This window comes from Macaca thibetana, chromosome 9 (assembly GCF_024542745.1).
Source record: "Macaca thibetana thibetana isolate TM-01 chromosome 9, ASM2454274v1, whole genome shotgun sequence".
Taxonomy (NCBI): Eukaryota; Metazoa; Chordata; class Mammalia; order Primates; family Cercopithecidae; genus Macaca; species Macaca thibetana.
Genome location: NC_065586.1, coordinates 27178892 through 27197272, shown reverse-complemented (window position 1 = coordinate 27197272; position 18381 = coordinate 27178892). Strand labels below are relative to the sequence as shown.

General features: G+C 37.3%; 1 protein-coding gene across 1 annotated transcript in view; it reads right to left on the bottom strand.

Moving 5' to 3' along the window:
- Positions 1 to 9074: 9074 nt before the first annotated feature.
- Positions 9075 to 18381, bottom strand: part of RAB18 (RAB18, member RAS oncogene family) — a 539744-nt gene continuing 530437 nt past the window's right edge. Inside the window, exons 5-9 of the mRNA XM_050804552.1 lie at positions 17661 to 17747; positions 16689 to 16761; positions 15404 to 15522; positions 15263 to 15329; positions 9075 to 11365 (exon numbers count right to left, since the gene is read on the bottom strand). Of these exons, the coding sequence (XP_050660509.1) occupies positions 11190 to 11365; positions 15263 to 15329; positions 15404 to 15522; positions 16689 to 16761; positions 17661 to 17747 (522 nt within the window). The 3' untranslated portion in view covers positions 9075 to 11189. The remainder of the gene's footprint in view (positions 11366 to 15262; positions 15330 to 15403; positions 15523 to 16688; positions 16762 to 17660; positions 17748 to 18381) is intronic.

Sequence of the window (18381 nt, the reverse complement as noted above, 5' to 3'; positions counted from 1 at the left end):
GAAGTTCCCCCAAAAGACAACTGACTCAGTAGGGAGTGTGCCCTTTTGTCTTCCTCTCTTTCCTGCTGCCTGGAATATGGATGTGATAAACAGAGCTCTCCCACCCTGCAGCCACTTTGGACCATAAGGTAGTCTTGAGGATGAATAGAAATGGCCAATAGAGTCACTCTCAACAGTCCTGAATGATCATTTTTGGACTTCTCTGGTATAAGAAAACAAACCATTGCACATTTAAACAATTATTATTCTGAATTTTCAGTTAATATACATCCAAACCCAATCCTAAATAATACAACTCCTCTATTTTTTCTTAGTCAAGCTAGTTAACATATCCACCACTTCATGTACTTATTTTTCTGTGGTGACAACTTTTTTATTGGTACATAATTTTTGTTTGTATTTGTGGAATACAAATGATATTTTCATACATGTATAAAATGTGTAATAATCAAGTTATTTGATTATTCAGGCTACCCATCACCTCAAGCATTTATCATTTCTTTATGGTGAGAACATTCAAAATCCCCTCTTCTAGCTATCTTGAAATATACAATATAGTGTTAACTACAGTCACCCTACTGTGCTATTGAACATTAGAAATTATTTCTTCTATCTGTATTTTTGTAACCCTTAACCAACTTCTCTTCATCCTCTTGCCCACCTTCCCTTTCCAGCCTCTGGTAACTATCATTCTACTCTCTACCTCTGTTAGATCAACTTTTTTAGCTCCCACATATGAGTGAGAACATTCAATATTTGTCTTTCTGTGCCTGGCTTATTTCACTTAACATAATAACCTCCAGTTCTAACCATGTTGCTGCAAATGATTTCATTCTTTTTTATGGTCTAATAATATTCCTCTTTCTTTGTCCATTCATCCACTGATAGACACTTAGGTTGATTCCATATTTTGGCTATTGTGAATAGTGCTGCAATAAACATTGGAATGCAGATATTCCTTTCATAGACTGATTTCTTTTCCTTTGAAGAAATACCCAGTGGTGGAATTGCTGGATCAAATGGTAGTTCTATTTTTAGTTTTTTTGAGAAACCTCCATTCCATGGTGGCTGTGCTAATTTACATTGCCACCAACAGTGTATAAGAGTTCCCTTTTCTCTGCATTTATTTTTGTCTTCTTGATAATTGCCATTCTAAAAGGTGTGAAATAGTATCTCATTATGGCTTTGATTTGCATTTCCCTGATGATTAGTGATGTTGAGCATTACCTTTTCTTATACCTATTGGCCATTTGTATGTCTTCTTTTGAGAAAAGTTTACTCAGATCCTTTGCCCACTTTTTAATGGGATCATTTGTTGTGCTGTTGTTTGTAACTTCTGTATTTAAAGCTCTTCAGTGGTTTCCCATCACACTCAGCATAACATCCAAACTCCACCAGGATCTACAAAGTCTTACATGGTTTGACTCCTGCTTCCTTCTAACACCTCCCTGCTCACTTTCTATGCTACATAAACACTGGCCTTGTTATTCCCTGAACTCACCAAGCAGGATCTGCTCAGGCCCTTTCACACTTGCCAGTTCCTCTCCAGTAAACTCTCTTCTCCCACACATATGCGTATGTGTAGCAACATCTTTTTTCTTGTTGACTAGAGTCTCTGCTCAAATGTCACTTGCCCAGAGAGGACTTGCTTGAGACCGATACACTTTTTATCCAGTCAGTGTGGTCTATTTTCTTCCCACTCTTATTTCAAAATCATGTAATTCATCTGTTTACTCTCTTTTCCATCCTGCTACATAAACTAACATGAGGACATTGACTCTGATTTATTCACCACTCTATCCCTAGGACTTAGAACCGTGCCTGGCAAATAGGAAGTCTGAAATAAATCTTTACTGAATAAATCAACAAGTTATGGAATTTCTATTCAGGGGAGAAAAGATTTATTAAATTGTGTTGGCAAAGTTTACTATCTGCCTGGAATAAAATAAACATCATAAAAACACCATAAACACAAATAAATTCCAGATGGATTACATAATAAAATATAAAGACAAATAAGCAAACAACAAAACTATGAAAATAGTAGGAAAAAAATGTTTGAGAATGGCTGTATAACCTTGGGATGGGGATGCCTTCTTGACTAAAAGGGAAATACAGAAGACATAAAGGATTAACAATGTCATCTGCACAAAAGTGAAATAATTAAGAGTTAAAAAACAAATGATTGGCCAGGTGCAGTGGCTCACATCTGTAATCCTAGCACTTTGGGAGGCCAAGGCAGTGGATCACTTGAGCTCGGGAGTTCAAGACCAACCTGAGCAACACAGTGAAATCCTCATCTCCACAAAACAAAAACAAAACAGCCAAATGACTGCTCTGAACCATTGCATCCGGCCAAGAACAAATGCTCTGTCTCAGACAAGGACAGGAGTTGGTTCTTATGCCCTCCCTGAGAATATGTTAAAAATATATTTTAAACATTAAAGAACTTTGGGAGGCCGAGGCGGGCGGATCACGAGGTCAGGAGATCGAGACCATCCTGGCTAACGTGGTGAAATCCCGTCTCTACTAAAAATACAAAAAATTAGCCAGGACTGGTGGGGGGCACCTGTAGTCCCAGCTACTTGGGAGGCTGAGGCAGAAGAATGGCGTGAACCCGGGAGGCGGAGCTTGCAGTGAGCCGAGATTGCGCCACTGCGCTCCAGCCTGGGCAACAGAACGAGACTCTATCTCAAAAAAAAAAAAAAAAAAAAAAAAGAAAGAAAGAAAAGAAAAGAAAAAAATTAAGGAAAAGAACAAATCTTTGTTGTTGTTGTTTTTGTGATGGAGTCTTGCTCTGTCGCCCAGGCTGGAGTGCAGTGGCACAATCTCGGCTCATTACAACCTCTGCCTCCTGGTTCAAGTGATTCTCCTGCCTCCTGAGTAGCTGGGACTACAGGCGACCACCAGCATGCTTGGCTCATTTTTGCATTTTTAGTAGAGACGGGGTTTCACCGTGTTGGTCAGAATGCTCTCGGACTCCTGACCTCAAGTGAACTGCCCACCTTGGCCTCTCAAAGTGCTGGAATTACAGGCGTGAACCACTATGCCCGGCCAAGAACAAATCTTAATAGTAAAGGGCTGAGGCAGAAGGATCACCTGCGCCCAGGAGGTCAAGACCAGCCCGGGCAACATAGAGACTCTCTCTCTCCAAAAAGTAGAAAATTTGCAGGGCATGGTAGTGCCTACCTGTAGTCCCCACTACTTGGGAGGTTGAGATGGGATGATTGCATGAGCCCAGGAAGCTGTAGTGAGCTATGACGGCAGCACTGCACTCCAGCCTGGGCAACAGGGTGAGATCCTAAGTAAAAACAAAATAGTGAAGGCAGCGAAGAATATTATCCTATGATATATTTCTACAGATTTATGCAAGATAGAGGCCTCTAATAAATAAAGGAAGAGAAAAAGGAAGTCTAGAACACGTAGGTAGAGACTGCAGAGTGATGAGAGCCAACCTGCCTTGGGGTGGCCACGAAAGCCCTGATCAGTGTCAGGTATAGTAGAGGTGGGAGGAAGGAGTCCAAACATAACCACAAGGAAATTTTCTGGTAATGTGAATATTCTGTATCTTAACTGATAGTGGTTCTTTTGGGAGTGGGGAGGAAGGGTCTCACTCTTGCCAGGCTGGAGTGCAGTGGCACAATCACGGCTCACTGCAGCCTTGACCTGGATTGCTCAAATGATCCTCCCACCTCAGCCTCTGGAGTAGTGGAAACCATAGCTGCACCACAATATGCCTGGCTATTTTTTTTTTTTTAAGTTTTTTGTAGAGAAGAGATCCTATTATGTTGCCCAAGCTTGTCTTGAACTCTTGGGTTCAAGCAATCTTCCTGCCTCAGTCTCCCAAAGTGCTGGGATTACAGCCATGAGCCACACCCGGCCTTGATTGTGATAGTATTTATACAAGTGCATGTATTTATTAAAACCGATCAAGACATAGCCTTATATAATCAAAGTAGATTACAATACTTATGGGAATTTCATCTAAGGCAATAAACACTGAAAAATTACAAATTACATTTTTCCTATTTTTGCCTAGAAAATGAAAGAAATCCTAGTTAAACCTAAGTACCAAATGAAAGAAATTAATTAGGTGTCTCAATAAACTTAGAAAAGTCTATAGCTTTTATTAGTGACAACTACACAGATTTCTGAAACGAAGAAAACCTATGTTCCATTCACACTGACAAAATGAAATTCATAGGAATAACTTTAATAAAGAAGGTATAGGTCCTATGTGAAGAAAACCATAAACTACTAAAAACATTATAGAATCTGAATACAGAAAGATACCCCATGTATCCTCATGGCAAGTCTTGTAACTAAATTATCAGTTTTCTCACAATGAATGCAGGAATATCATGTGATCCCAATTAGAATTCTAAAAACTAATTAAGAATTAAATTTTTGGTTTTTAAAACTTTTAAGGATGTAAAACTTCAAGCAAATTCAAAAGACAAGTCACTGGGTGAAGATGTCAGCAATAAATATTAATGAGAAAAGATTAGTAACCATATAAACCTCCTTCATATGAATATTTTTTAAAGGACCTACCAAAAGGAAAAATGGGTAAGGGATCATTTGAAGATTCACATGTGAAGAAAAAAATATAAGCACATAGAAGAATGTGCCTTACAAGCCATATACTATGTTTTCTGTTATCTAAAGCCACCATCAAGACTTTTGCTTTACCAAACCCCTGTGGCAGTCTGATGAAACCTGCAGAGCTATTTTAAGAAGGTTTTTTAAAACATAAAATACACAGAATTAAAGAAAAACCAATTATACTAAAATACATTACTTTTCAAGGTTAAGAGCCCCTAAAATAGAAGGTCAAAGTAGATTACAGTACTTATGGGAATTTCATCTAGGGCAATAGCGGTACTTCGGCTCAGTAGGAAAAGGCAGGTTTATTTCATGTTTTGTGCAGAACAACAGGCTACATGTATGAAGAAGAATGAGATGGCTCCTTATCTTGTGCCATAAACAAGTGAATTTCAAATTATTCAAGATTTTAAAAGAAAAAATAAAATAAAAATCTCAGAGGAGGTTAAGGAAACTATGTCAAATCTAAGAGTTGAGGAGCCCAGAAGTGATAAAACATTTTTTAAAAAATTGTAAGGAAAATATAGCATAAACAAAATTTTAAAAGGCTGTTAGAAAAAAAATCCTTATAACATACACATTTGGATTAATATCTGTAGTATACAAAGAACTCATATAATAAAACCACAAAAAAACTGAACAGAAAAACTGGCAAAGGATATAAATAATCACTTCAAAAAAAAGCCCACAAACATGAAAACGACTGCAGAAAATGCAAACTAAGTTACACCTCAGAAGTTACACCTGCTTATAATCCCAGCACTTTGGGAGGCCGAGGGGGGGCGGATCACCTGAGGTCAGGAGTTCAAGATTAGCCTGGCCAACATGGTGAAACCCCATCTCTACTAAAAATATAAAAATTAGTCAGGCATAGTGGCACATGCCTGTAATCCCAGCTACTCGGGGGGCTGAGGCAGAAGAATCGTTTGAACCCGGGATGCAGAGGTTGCAGTAAGCTGAGATCATGCCACTGCACTCCAGCCTGGGTGACAGAGTCAGACTCTATCTCAAAAATATATATATACACTCACTATCTGGGAAAGATTCATTTGTATTCCAAACCTCAGCATCACACAATATACCTTTATAACAAACATGTATAGGTACTCCTGACTCTAAAATAAAAGTTGAAAAAAAATTACACCTTATAAGTATCGAAGTAACTAAAACGTGGTAACACCTCAGGGCTGATGGGGAATGTAGGAAAGAGGGAAAGTGGTATGTTCATAGGTATTACACTAGTGGAAATGTAAAAGATTATAGACTTTGGGAAGCTATTGACAAAATATGTCAACACTTAAAAAATGCATTGTCTGATCTATGGATCCAACTCATAGATATCTAACAAAAGGAAATATTTACAAGGATATTTATCATGGTACTATCTACAGTAGCAAAAAAATAGAAACAAGATAATTGCCCATTACTAGAGGAATAGTTGAACAAATTGTGGTATCCGACACATTCGAATTTTAATACTGTACCATCACTGAAATGGATCTTAGATGTACAGAAATTGGCTTGGAGGGATTTTCACAATCTACTGTTAGGAAAGAAAGGCAGCCAGGCGCAGTGACTCATGCCTGTAATCCCAGCACTTTAGGAGGCCAAGGCAGGATAGCTTAAGCCCAGGAGCTCGAGACCAGCCTGGGCAACACAGGGAGACCTTGTCTGTACAAAAAGATGTTTAAAAAAATTATCCAGGCATGGTGGTGCACACTGTAGTCCAGCTACTCGGGAAGCTGAGGTGAGAACATCATTTGGGTCTGGAAGGTCGAGGCTGCAGTGAGCTGTGATCATGCCACTGCACTCCTGCCTGGGAGACAGCGAATGCCTGTCTCTAAAAAATAAAGAAAAAAACAAAGAAAAACAACATGCAGAGATGAATATACAGATGGTTCCAATTTATAATATATATTTAAATGTAAAGAAAATTGTAACTATATATAAATATATATGTATCTATATGTATTTGCATATGAATATAAACATCGAGAAATGCAGAAAGAGCACATGTGCTAGGATGCAACAGATACCTCAGGGAGGAGAGGAATGAGAGGGCGTGCTCGGGTGACAGAGGAAATGAAAAGAAACCACATCATATAAATCAAGAGGTCCTTAAAATAGCATGTATGAAGTTAACTCATTTACAGTTTTCTATGTATATATCCACAAAGAAATATGTAAAAGGAATCTCACTAAAATGTTAATAGTTATTTAAGAGTAGTGGCTTTTCAAGTGGTTTACTTTTTTCTTTCTTATGCAAATAATCAATCTATTATTGATGTAACTAACCTGATGTACAAGTACCTCTGTAAATAAGAAAAACACACACATTCTCACACAACATATATTTGGTTGCAAGAAAAAAGAAAATCCAAGTCAAATTGCCTTCAACAAAAAAGGAATTTATTGGCTCACATAAGTGAAAGTTGAGAAATAGATCTCAATTCAGGTCCAATTTGATCCAGAAGTCCCCAAGGGCTCCAACAGACTCCCTCTCATTCTCTTGGTACTGCCTCAGGCTGGTTCCTTTATATTAGAAAAATGAGCTGCAGCAAGTTCAGAATGTGACTCCTCCCAGCACACTATCTCCAAGGAGATGTCTTCAATAGCTCCTGAAAAAGCCTAGGCAAACATCTTTATCTCAGTAGTCTGGTCTGGGTCAGGTGCCTACCCCTGAACCATTGCTACTGGGAAGTGGGGCACTGCTTAAAGGTAACTGGGTTAATCTAGAAAGCCGAGGGTGTGACAATGCCACCCAAACCACATGCATGATTCTTTGCAGGGGTTGGGGGGGGGTATGGTGAGAGAAGGAAGTAGGTGCTGGATTGGGCAGCCACAGCACACACGAACAAGAAATTAAAGTCGGTCACAAACATATCCAATAAAATATTAAAAGTACTCAAGCTCACTAGTAATCAAAGAAACACAAATAAAACTATGTAATTTGTTGCTTCTCCGGTCAAAAAAGAGGAAAAAAATAAACAATAAATAACTTGTATATGTATGAGGAATGGTAAAGGGGGCAAGACTGAGAACAGGCACTCACATGACTATTCAAAATATGTGTGTGTGTTTGCGTACATGGAATAGCTTTAACTATGGGGCACTTAAGCAAACTTTATACCACAATCAGAAACATGACTGATTCCTAAATATGAAACAGTAAGCTAGCAACAAAACAGTAAAATGTAAAGCCCCATCACAGCAGTCCTCCAGCATGATAGATGTTCCCATTTGGGGAGAGAAAAATCAAAAAAAAAAAAAAACAAAAAAAAAACCTGGGTGAGTCTATATTCCTTAGTCCCTAGTCTTGACTTAGCTAGCCTATCTATGTCTATTTATTCTCGTCTTTCAATAGTTTAGGCAAAACCCAGGGTGAAGTCTATATAGTCGAGTATACAAGGCAGGGTCAGAGTCAGAACAATGTCTTCTGAAAACTGAATAATGTTTTTACTCCTACACCTAACTAGGGAAATACAGGAAAGACAAAATAACTTCCTAAGTATTACTGGTGAAATGTACCTCCAAGAAATAGAAGCATAATGCTTGAATATGGAGAGGATCTCTGATCTGTAATACATGAAGAATTGTTGAGTTCATTTGAAAAAAATACACAGAAAAAATATGCATTAAGTTGTACTTAAAGATAGACTATGAATATTGCGTAAGTCTGTGCCAACTCACAGGCAGAACAAGTACTGGTGTAAGAAGGATTCTTTCATGAGCTATGGTGCTAGTCCCACCCTTAGTAGAGAATCATGTCTATTTCTTGACTATGCAAACTACGATGAATCAAAATCAAGTCTATTTCCACAACACTCAACTAGAATGTCAACACCAAGTATGAGTTTGTGGATGGCCATCAAATACATGAAATGAAAACATCACCCCCAGATTTCAGTTTTGAGCAAATTACTGTTTCCATACTTTCTGTTCTCACATAGAAAGTGAATGTACCATAAGTCCCTAACTTTGCACCTTTTCTAAGTCAGGATTTTCATTCCACTCTGAGCAGATGAAAGAAATAAGATCACCTACTCCACTACCTTAACTTTTATGTCACATGACTTATGAGGTAGGTTTACTTATGAGTATGGGATTTACTCTATAACCAAAAAGTCTGAAATACTTCTATTACATATAACAAAAGAGTGATAAAGAAATAGTGGACCTGCCTTAACTCAGTTGTGTTACAAAAAGCTGGTAACCACCCATTGTAAAACGAGTGATGGTGAAGAATATGGGCTCAGGCGTAAAAATGCCATGACTGGAATCCAGCTCAATGACCGAGTAGCTATGTGATCTTTGGGGGTTACCCAACATACCTACATAGTGTTGTCCTCACCTTTAAAATGGGCATAATAGGATAATCTATTAAGGTTGCTGTGAGGTTTAATGAGATAATTCAGCACTTAGAATGGCACCTGGCACCAAGGAAGCTTTCAATAAATGTTAACTGTTACTCAGAAATTGAATAGTTCTTTATTTGTTTGGGTCAATCTCAGTACTCCCAGAACTCAAAATACTACATTCTAATTGCTCTAATTTGTACCATCTGCAAAAGACCCTTTAAGACTGCTTCAATGATTCTGAAAAGAATTAACAAAACCCTGCTACTAGGTGCCTGACTTTAGATATTACAACTGTTGTCACTTACAAAACCTCCACTACAAAACACTAAGCGTGCAACAAAATAATAAAATGAAAGCCACATAATATCAGTAACACCATAGTACATATTCCTCAGCTGATGAGAGTAATAGGGAAATGTATATACTTCCTGCACAAATGCATCTAGGGAAGGTAGGCTATATTTATTCAAGAACTAGAAAAAGGTTACAATATAAATCTATCAAACAAAATTCATTTTTGTTATATTCAAGTAACTTGTATATATTCAAATTTAGACCAAATCAAGACAACAATCCAATACACAGATGATTATATAGCTCAAGGAGCAAAAAACAACAGTCTTGTCAATACAGACTCTACATAAATACACAAATCTCAAGTTTTAATATAACATGAACAAATCACAAGTACCTGTGTTAGTGTTCTTTCTCCAAATTTCTAGTAGTAAATCTTGTATATTTAGTAAAAGCATATAGAATGTATAAAACCTTCAACCACATGTAATGTAGACTAGGAAGTGTAAATCAAATAAATGTGAGGTTTTTATATGTAAAGATGTACATTTCAGAAAGAACCCAACATGAAGTAAATTAACAAACATATTGCAAAGGTGGTCACTCACAAAAATGCTTATCATTTGCAATCGTATACAGAGAACAAACTGCCCAGAAATTAATACTGGAATCTTACTAAGGGGTATTATAGTAACCAACCTTAAAGGACAAATAACTTATTTGGGGGGTTAAAATAGCAGAGATCAGTGTAAATTAAATAACACATGAGTGAAAAAAATCTACAATATACAATAGCAAGAGGTGAGAAAACTGAATACTATGAAAAAGATGTATTAGTCTGTACAAGTTGGTTTTGATGAACTATTGGTTACTTGTTAAGTAAATTGTCAAGATTTTCATTGTGACAGTATTTTCCCTCACACATCAGAATCTGAAAGTAATATGCCTTTCTCAAATTTTCACTCAGTGTTTTTCTTCCCCACTCCTCAAAACACAGAAATAGGTTTTTCAACGTCAACTAGCCATTATGGAAGCCATAAGATACAGATATTCATCAACATTACACAAGCTACAATTGAGGTACCTGGACAAATACTACCAACATTTATGAAAAAAGATGTTGGTTTTAAAAGTGGTTAGTACGAGGAGTCACAATAAACACACTATTCATGTCCTCCTGAAACCAAAATGGGGGAAAACCTTATTGTCATTCTGCCAAACACCACATAACTAAAAATGCTGCACAGAGTCATGAATCCAATGTACATATCACAGGCTTAAAACTCCAGTTAAGCAACTGAGCTAATCATTGAAGTAAATTAAAAGTACCAAGCTTCTTTAACCTATCAATGCTGTTTTAGAAGCATCATCAGAACAAATAGAGATTTAGTTATAAATTGGCCTGGGCTACATTCTGTAATGAGAATTTTGCTTTGTACTAAAAAAGAATCTCAAACATCCTAGAAAAGCTGTGGAATCATGCTCTTTATTATTCCTGAAAGAAAATTTGCCACGTTTGATGATACCTCTATTCTTCTCCGTGGGTCTAGGAGTTCTACATACCAAGTAATTCAGAAAATGATAGGAGTATTTAAGCAAAAAGAATAGCAAAAGCAGACTTTGTATCAACATATACTAGATAGGTGGATTTTTTTAAAAATTACATGATAAATGTAAATCATAAAATTGAATGTACTTATAAAGGTACACCTATTTTGTGCTACATAAAAAAACTGTAGACTGCAAACTGTGCATGCGTACCATAACATTTTACCCGGGGTCAATGAGTGGGATTTCTTGCAAATATTTACTGCTATGATATAAAACAATTATGTGCAAACTGCAAGGTCCCTAAAATAGCAGTTAAAGAGTTTATATACAGAAAGATGTCACTATCTGATCAAATACACAAGAGATGGAATTTCCCAGAGTTTATAACACAGAACAATAACCACCACAGGCTCCTCCTCCTTGGCCTTCTTCCCTGTGTGACAGTTTGACTCCTTTATTCTGGTTCTCACTTTCCCACAGTCCAGGGGTCTGAATGATCTTTTCAACAAGTTCTTCAAAGGCACATTGTACACCATCACAGGTTTTTGCACTTGCCTCTGAAATTCAAGGAAAAAGGTCATTCATAGTATATTCCTTTCTGGTCATATTCTCATGTTTTTCTGGGAAACGATCAGGGCATAAATATCAGCCTATAATACATTAAGATCCAAATCAGCAATTTTTCCCCACAGTCAATAACTACTGAATTTCCAAATCTCAAAACTGAGTTACTTAAATTCTATCCATAAGAATACTAGTGTATAAATTTATACCAAAAAAATACTGGTTTATAATCTTAAAACTGTGATAGAAGTATAACTTGTAAAGCCCTACTTAACTAGCATGTGAAAGTTTTTTCCTTAAGCTTTCAGTTAATTCTTACAACTTGCTCCCAAGGCAGATATTATTCCTATTTTAAAATAAGGAAATTCATACAAGTTATAGAATTAACCTGATTATTCTGTTAATAATCAGGCAGCTCCAGGTAGCTGGACAAAATGACAAACCACCATGAAAACTGGTCCCACAGCAAATGTTTGCTCATGAAACTCAAGTGGACACTCAGCACTGCTTCCAACCCTACATTTCCTTAGTGGTGATCTTTCTCACTGTCTGAGATGATGACTTTATTCCTGCCTCTCAAAACTCTATCACAGCTAATAATCTAGCTGCATTATGCTGAGAAAATCAGAAGCAATCTGGCAAGAACTACCTGATCATCCCACTAATAAATTTACCAAGTTACCTGCATATGTATCCTCATGCTCTGCCTTCCCTTCTGTGAGAACGGATGAACTGTCCCTGCTGCTATCCAAGCCATCGCCTTCTCTTGTTCCTGGAGTCCCACCCCTTCTCATTCACTGAAGGATCAAACACTCTCTCTATTGGATCATACGAATCAGCCTAAAAGTCTGCCAAATTATTTTCCATCCTATTAAAAAACAAACTTGCTCTCTACGCCACATGCCCTTCTTATAGCCACCCATTTCTCTACTCTCTTTGAAACCTCTTCTAAAGAGTTATCCACATAAGCTGTTTCTACCTTCTTATCTCACATTCTTTCTTCAAACTACTCTAATTAGGCTTTCATTCCCACCACTCCACTGAAATCATTCTTTTCCAAGACCACAACACCCTTTATCTTGTCAAATCCAACATCCTAATTTGATTTGACATCTTTGGTATTTGATACTGCTAATCACTTCTTCTTTTAAACAAGTTGTTCCCTTGACTTCCAGGACACTGAACATCCTGAAAATCCTCTATCTCATTGGCATGTCATGTGCAGACTTATTCGCTGGCACTTCTTCTTTCTGTGGACCTCTAATTGCTGGAGTCCCCCAGGGTTCAATCTTCTGCCATTTTCTTTGTTTCGTTTTGTTTCGTTTCCGAGACAGGGTCTCACTCTGTCACCTAGGCTGGAGTGCAGTGGGAGCTCCACTATAGCCCTGGACTCCCAGGCTCAAGTGATCCTCCCACCTCAGCCTCCAGAGCAACTGGAATCACAGGCACATGCCACCACACACAGCTGATTTTATTTGGAGATGAGGTCTCACTAGGTTGCCCAGGCTTCTTCAGCCCTTTTCTATCCACATTCTTTCCTGAAGTCACCAATCTAATCACGTGATCTTAAATGCCACCTAAATGCCAATGACCACCACGTCCACCGGTTATCAGAAAAATGTCTCATTCTTATGTCAAAGTGAAATTCTTGATTTCTCACTTCCCTACTGTAAACTTGCTCTTATCTCAATCTTTCACATCCCAATTATTGGCAGCACAATCTACCTCACTGCTCATGCCTAAAACCTGGAGTTATCTCTGATTGCTCTCTTTTCTTTTTCCTTTTTTTTTTTTTTCTTTTCTTTTTTGAGACGAAGTCTCGCTCTGTCACCCAGGCTGGACTGCAGTGGCCCAATCTTGCTCACTGCAAGCTATGCCTCCCAGGTTCAAGCGCTTCTCCTGCCTCAGCCTCCCCAGTAGCTGGGACTACAGGCGCCCGCCACCACTCCCAGTGAATTTTTTGTATTTTTAGTAGCGACCAGGTTTCACCATGTTAGCCAGGATGGTCTCGATCTCCTGACCTCGTAATCCACCTGCCTCGGCCTCCCAAAGTGCTGGGATTACAGGCATGAGCCACCATGCCCGCCTGATTGCTCTCTTTTCTTATCCTCCATACCCAATCCACCCACAAATTCTGTCAGCTGTACCTTCACTGTACCTCCCAGAACTGCCAGTTTTCCACCACCCTCTACTGCTACATAGTCAAACCACTGCTTCCTTCATCTAAGCCACCGCAAGAGAAGAACTAGTCTCTTGCTTCTGTTTCCCCTAGTCCATTTTCTACACAACAGGATCTTTTTAGAGTATCAGGTCACACGCTGCTTCCCTGCTTTCCACCACAACTGGAACACAATTCATCTCTTTACCATTTGAATGGCATCTCTCACCATCTGCCTTCTCCTTAACACACACTATGCTCCAGTACACACGCTTTCTTCCTGTTCCTTTAACACACTAGCCTGGTTCCTACCTCAGGAAATATTCGCTCTTCTCTCAGCCTGAGATGATCTCCCTCTAGACTAGGAGTGTCCAGTCTTTCGGTTTCCCTGGGCCACATTAGAAGAATAGTCTTGGGCCACACATAACATACACTAACACTAATGATAGCTGGAACTTAAAAAAATAACTCACAAAAATCTCATGTTTTAAGAAAGTTTACAAATTTGTGTTGGGTCACATTCAAAGCCATCTCCTGGGCCACATGCAGCCCGTGGGCTGGACAAGCTTGCTCTAGATCCTCACCTGAGGGATTTCTGCTCAAATGGGACAGTCTCTAAGAACCTTCCCTAATCAGTCCCCACTCCAGTCATTCTCTCTCCCCTTATAATGTTTTATTTCCTTCATAGCACTACTTACTTATTTAAGTCTGTCTCCCTTACTAGAATGTAAGCTCCATGTGGGCAGAAAGTTTGTCTGTTTTGTCCACTGTTACATCTCGAGTGTTCAATAAATATTGGGTAAACTAATGTATGGAAATCAGGGATATACAGCAAGTAAAAGTACTCAATTCCTTTCTGAAAATCTCAATACTTTCCACTAATTCCACTCTGCTTCTATCTATATATGAAGTCCTCTCAACGTCATTTGCAGATTCCTAGTAGTTTCTAATGCCATGGAATGGTTAAATCAGTAATTCCTAAAGCTGGCTTCACATCAGAATCAACTAGAGTGCTTTTTAATAAACTGCCTTTCAAACCTGTAATAAGGCACAGGGCCCAGGTGATTCTGATATGGCTCATCCAATTTTCTAGATGAGGGGTTGGCAAACTCTTTCTGTAAAGGGCCAGATAGTAAATATTTAGGCTTCGTGGCCCATATGGCCTCTGTTGTAACTACTAAAATCTGCCATATGGCACAAAAGCAGCCACAGACAACATGTAAACACATGGACATGGCTGTGTACCAATACAAATGGTGAGGCCAGATTTGGACCAGGCTGTAGTTTGGCAACCCTTGCTGGACCATGTTTCTCAAAAATTAATGTGCATATAAACCATAGGAAGAGCTTGTTAAAATGCAGATTCCAATTCAGAAAGTCTGGGGTAGGGCCTGAGCTGAAGCACTGCTAACAAGCTCCCAGGTGGTGCTGATGGTATCAGCATATGGATCAGCAAGGCACAACTTTAGCACTGGGTGCCAAACTTTACTGAATGCCATTATATCCTGTGAGGAATGATTTGACTTTTTTAAAATATGATTTCACATAATATGATCATACATTTTACAGAAAGAAGAATAAAGAACCTTGTTATATAGTTAGATTTTGTAACACAGGGCAACTAGGAACAATAAATACATTTTATGGTTCATAAAGGAATAAACTTAGCAAAAATTCCATTTAAAAATTCCTCATTAATAATGAAAGGATAGATACTCACTCACACACCTACCTATAAATAACATGGAATGCTTTCGTGCAAATTTCAGGCCTTCATTTCTATCGACTTCACGATTTTCCTAAAACATAAATGCAATGATTAAGAAAGGCTACCAAAATACAGAACCAAAATGCCAAGTGTCTACCTTCTTACCTTATCGATTTTATTTCCAACTAGCATGTTTACTATGTCATTTCTTGTACAGTATGTTTCCAATTCATTTAACCAATTATCCAGTTTAACAAATGTGTCTCTTCTTGTGACATCATAAACTGAAATAAAAGGAGTCATTTGTTAAATAAGCATTAAAGAAAGAAGCAATGGTATATTTCTGATACGTAGCTAGGAGTTAGCATTACTAAGCAATATAGGCAAGTCTGTTTTTTATTGTCTCCAACAATTAATAATGAGTGTCTACTGATCCAAATGGAAGAAACAAGTGTTTTGTTTTAAAGCATACACATTTCAATCCTATTAACATATACTGTCACAGAAATGAAATTATATCCTGTGTAATAAGTGAAAACCCATTTAATACCCATTAAAGCAAAATAACAGCTCTTCCCATTCATAATGATGAATGAGGTCTAGCCAAAAACCAGAGTATTTAGATTTGAATCTGTGGCAAAATATCAAAAAAAAAAAGAAAAGAAAAGAAAATACATGAATGTAAACATCTATGACCCCATTAATTTGTTTCTTACAAGAACCAAAATTTACAGCTTTGAAAAAATTGTAGTACAGTTAGTGGATGCGTTCCTAATGGTCTTCCTGTTATCACTTTCATCTTATGTCATTCTGCATTACAACAAAAAGCTTATTAAAGTGTTTTACAAACTCAAGAGATGCTGAACCAAAAGGCTGTCACTATCAAGTCATAATATTAAAAAAAAGAGAATTCTACCTATTAATACAATTGATCAATATTCATTTTAAACTGTTTCCCAGGAATATCAAGAACAAGCACTTTTCAACAAATTACACTGAGAAGCCACATTTGGTTTGTAAATTTTGTTTGATTATAAATCAATAGTGTTAAGTGCTTTGTGATATTTTTAGGACTAATAAAGCAGGTTCTACTAATCAACAAATACTTTTCATCCTTTATAAACTGCAGCAAATATTAATATGCTGATGACTGAAGCCCAGTTTCCATAATACTCCAAGACAGTCGAACATACGCTGATTAATCCTCAATTACGTTCTCATTGACATGTGTTTTCAAACCAAATAGTCTTGTCTTTATTTTTTAAGTGCTAGACAAAAGACTAAAATCAGAAGTTTTAATATTCATTAATATTACATGAAGTTAATACAACTACAAGTTACATAAAAGTAGCTCTAATGAGAAGTAAAACAAAAACACACTAACTTTCACACACTAGGAAAATCAGAAACTCCAATAAATATTTTTAAATTAATTAAAGTAAACACTTACCTAATATAACACCCTGTGCACCTCTATAATAGCTGGGAGTTAATGTTCTAAACCTCTCTTGACCAGCAGTATCCTAAAAATGATCATTATTATTAAATTAAACAAAGTATAAATAGACCTTCAATATACTAGTTTAAGAGTAGAAAGTCAAACAGCATTATTAAAAATAGTATTAATGCATGAGCTCATTAAAAAACTGGAACTTAAATAAGATGTGTTCACTTACTGACAAGTGTCACAAAATAAAATTACTTATAATTACTGATCTCTAGAAAAATGAAACTATGTAAAGGTTTTCTGCTGTTTTGAATTTAAGATTTTTATCATACATGAAATGAAACCCATGGTTCTAAACTCCAGTTGCACAATGAAATTTTCTGGGAATCTTGAGTCTAACCTCCAAAAAACTTCTGCTTAATCGGTCTAAGGTAATGACACGAATTTTTCAAAAAAAAATCTTACCAGGTGCTTTTAATGTAGAATCAAGGCTGAGAACCACTGATTTGAAGAAAATTATGGGGACGTATTACTTTAGGTAACAGATTTTTAGGTTGGGCTCTTTTAAGTGTTTTCTATGTATCTCCTTTTGAGAGAATGCATATAACCAAGCCATTCTTTATTACATGTTGTTTCTGACTCATGTTAGGGTTAATGAACAACGTACACTAGGTAGAAAATGTAAATTTCATAAAGCAGGGACTCATCTGTTTAATCACCAGTTTAACCGTTGTGCTGAGAGCAATTCTTGAAAAAAGACAGTTGCTCAGAATTTGTTGAGTAAAAACAGAAAAAGAAAAAGAATGAACCTATTTAACAAGCCTTTACCTCCGGGCCCAATTCCTTCTCTCTGTTGTCTTTCCACTATCCTTGGACTATGGATTCAAAGTACCTAAGATTATACAAAGCAGCTCAGCCCACCACCTGTTTTATTAAATAAAGTTTTATTGAAACACAGCAGGCCTATTTGCTTACGTATTGCCACATGGCCCACTTCAGGATTGGACTATTTCCTATCTGGCTCTTTAAGAAAAAGTTTGCAGTCTGCTGATGCAAAGTAACCTAAAGAAAAGTAAAAGTAAACACATGTATCAAACCTCAACTTAGCTACCAGTCCCACTGCTGTAAATGAGGGTTTTCTATGGGACAAGCAGAAGCTCCTCTAGATATAAAAAGTGCTAGAATAACCTGTAAGAGGTTTATAAGATTGGAGAGGAATTCAAACCAGGGGCTTGAGGGGCTTCAGCAACACAGTAGGGAGGATCTGCGGTCATTTATAACCCCAGAAGAGAAACTTAAGAGGAAAGTAATTTTCCAATGTAAACCCCTTTGAACATTCAGCACTCTTCCACAGATATACTTACATAAATTTGAATGCCTTTCCTTCCAGATTCTCACCACCACAGAAACTAATCCCCACCCTGCCATGCTTAAGTGAAGAAGTAACAGATTTAAAGTAAATGTTCTAAACAGATAAATTTATAAAATAAATGATTTTTCTCTTTACAAAACTTCTTGCTGCCTCTTAAGTTTCTTACAAAACCTGCTTTGGATTTTAAAATCATTCAATTTGTGTATTTACTCAACTTTTCAAGAACAATAATATGAATTAAAAGCTGCTTAAAGCAAAGTGAACTTGCCGCTATCTAAAGCAGATTATAACTTTGGTAACATGAGACAAGTCAATATTGTAGTC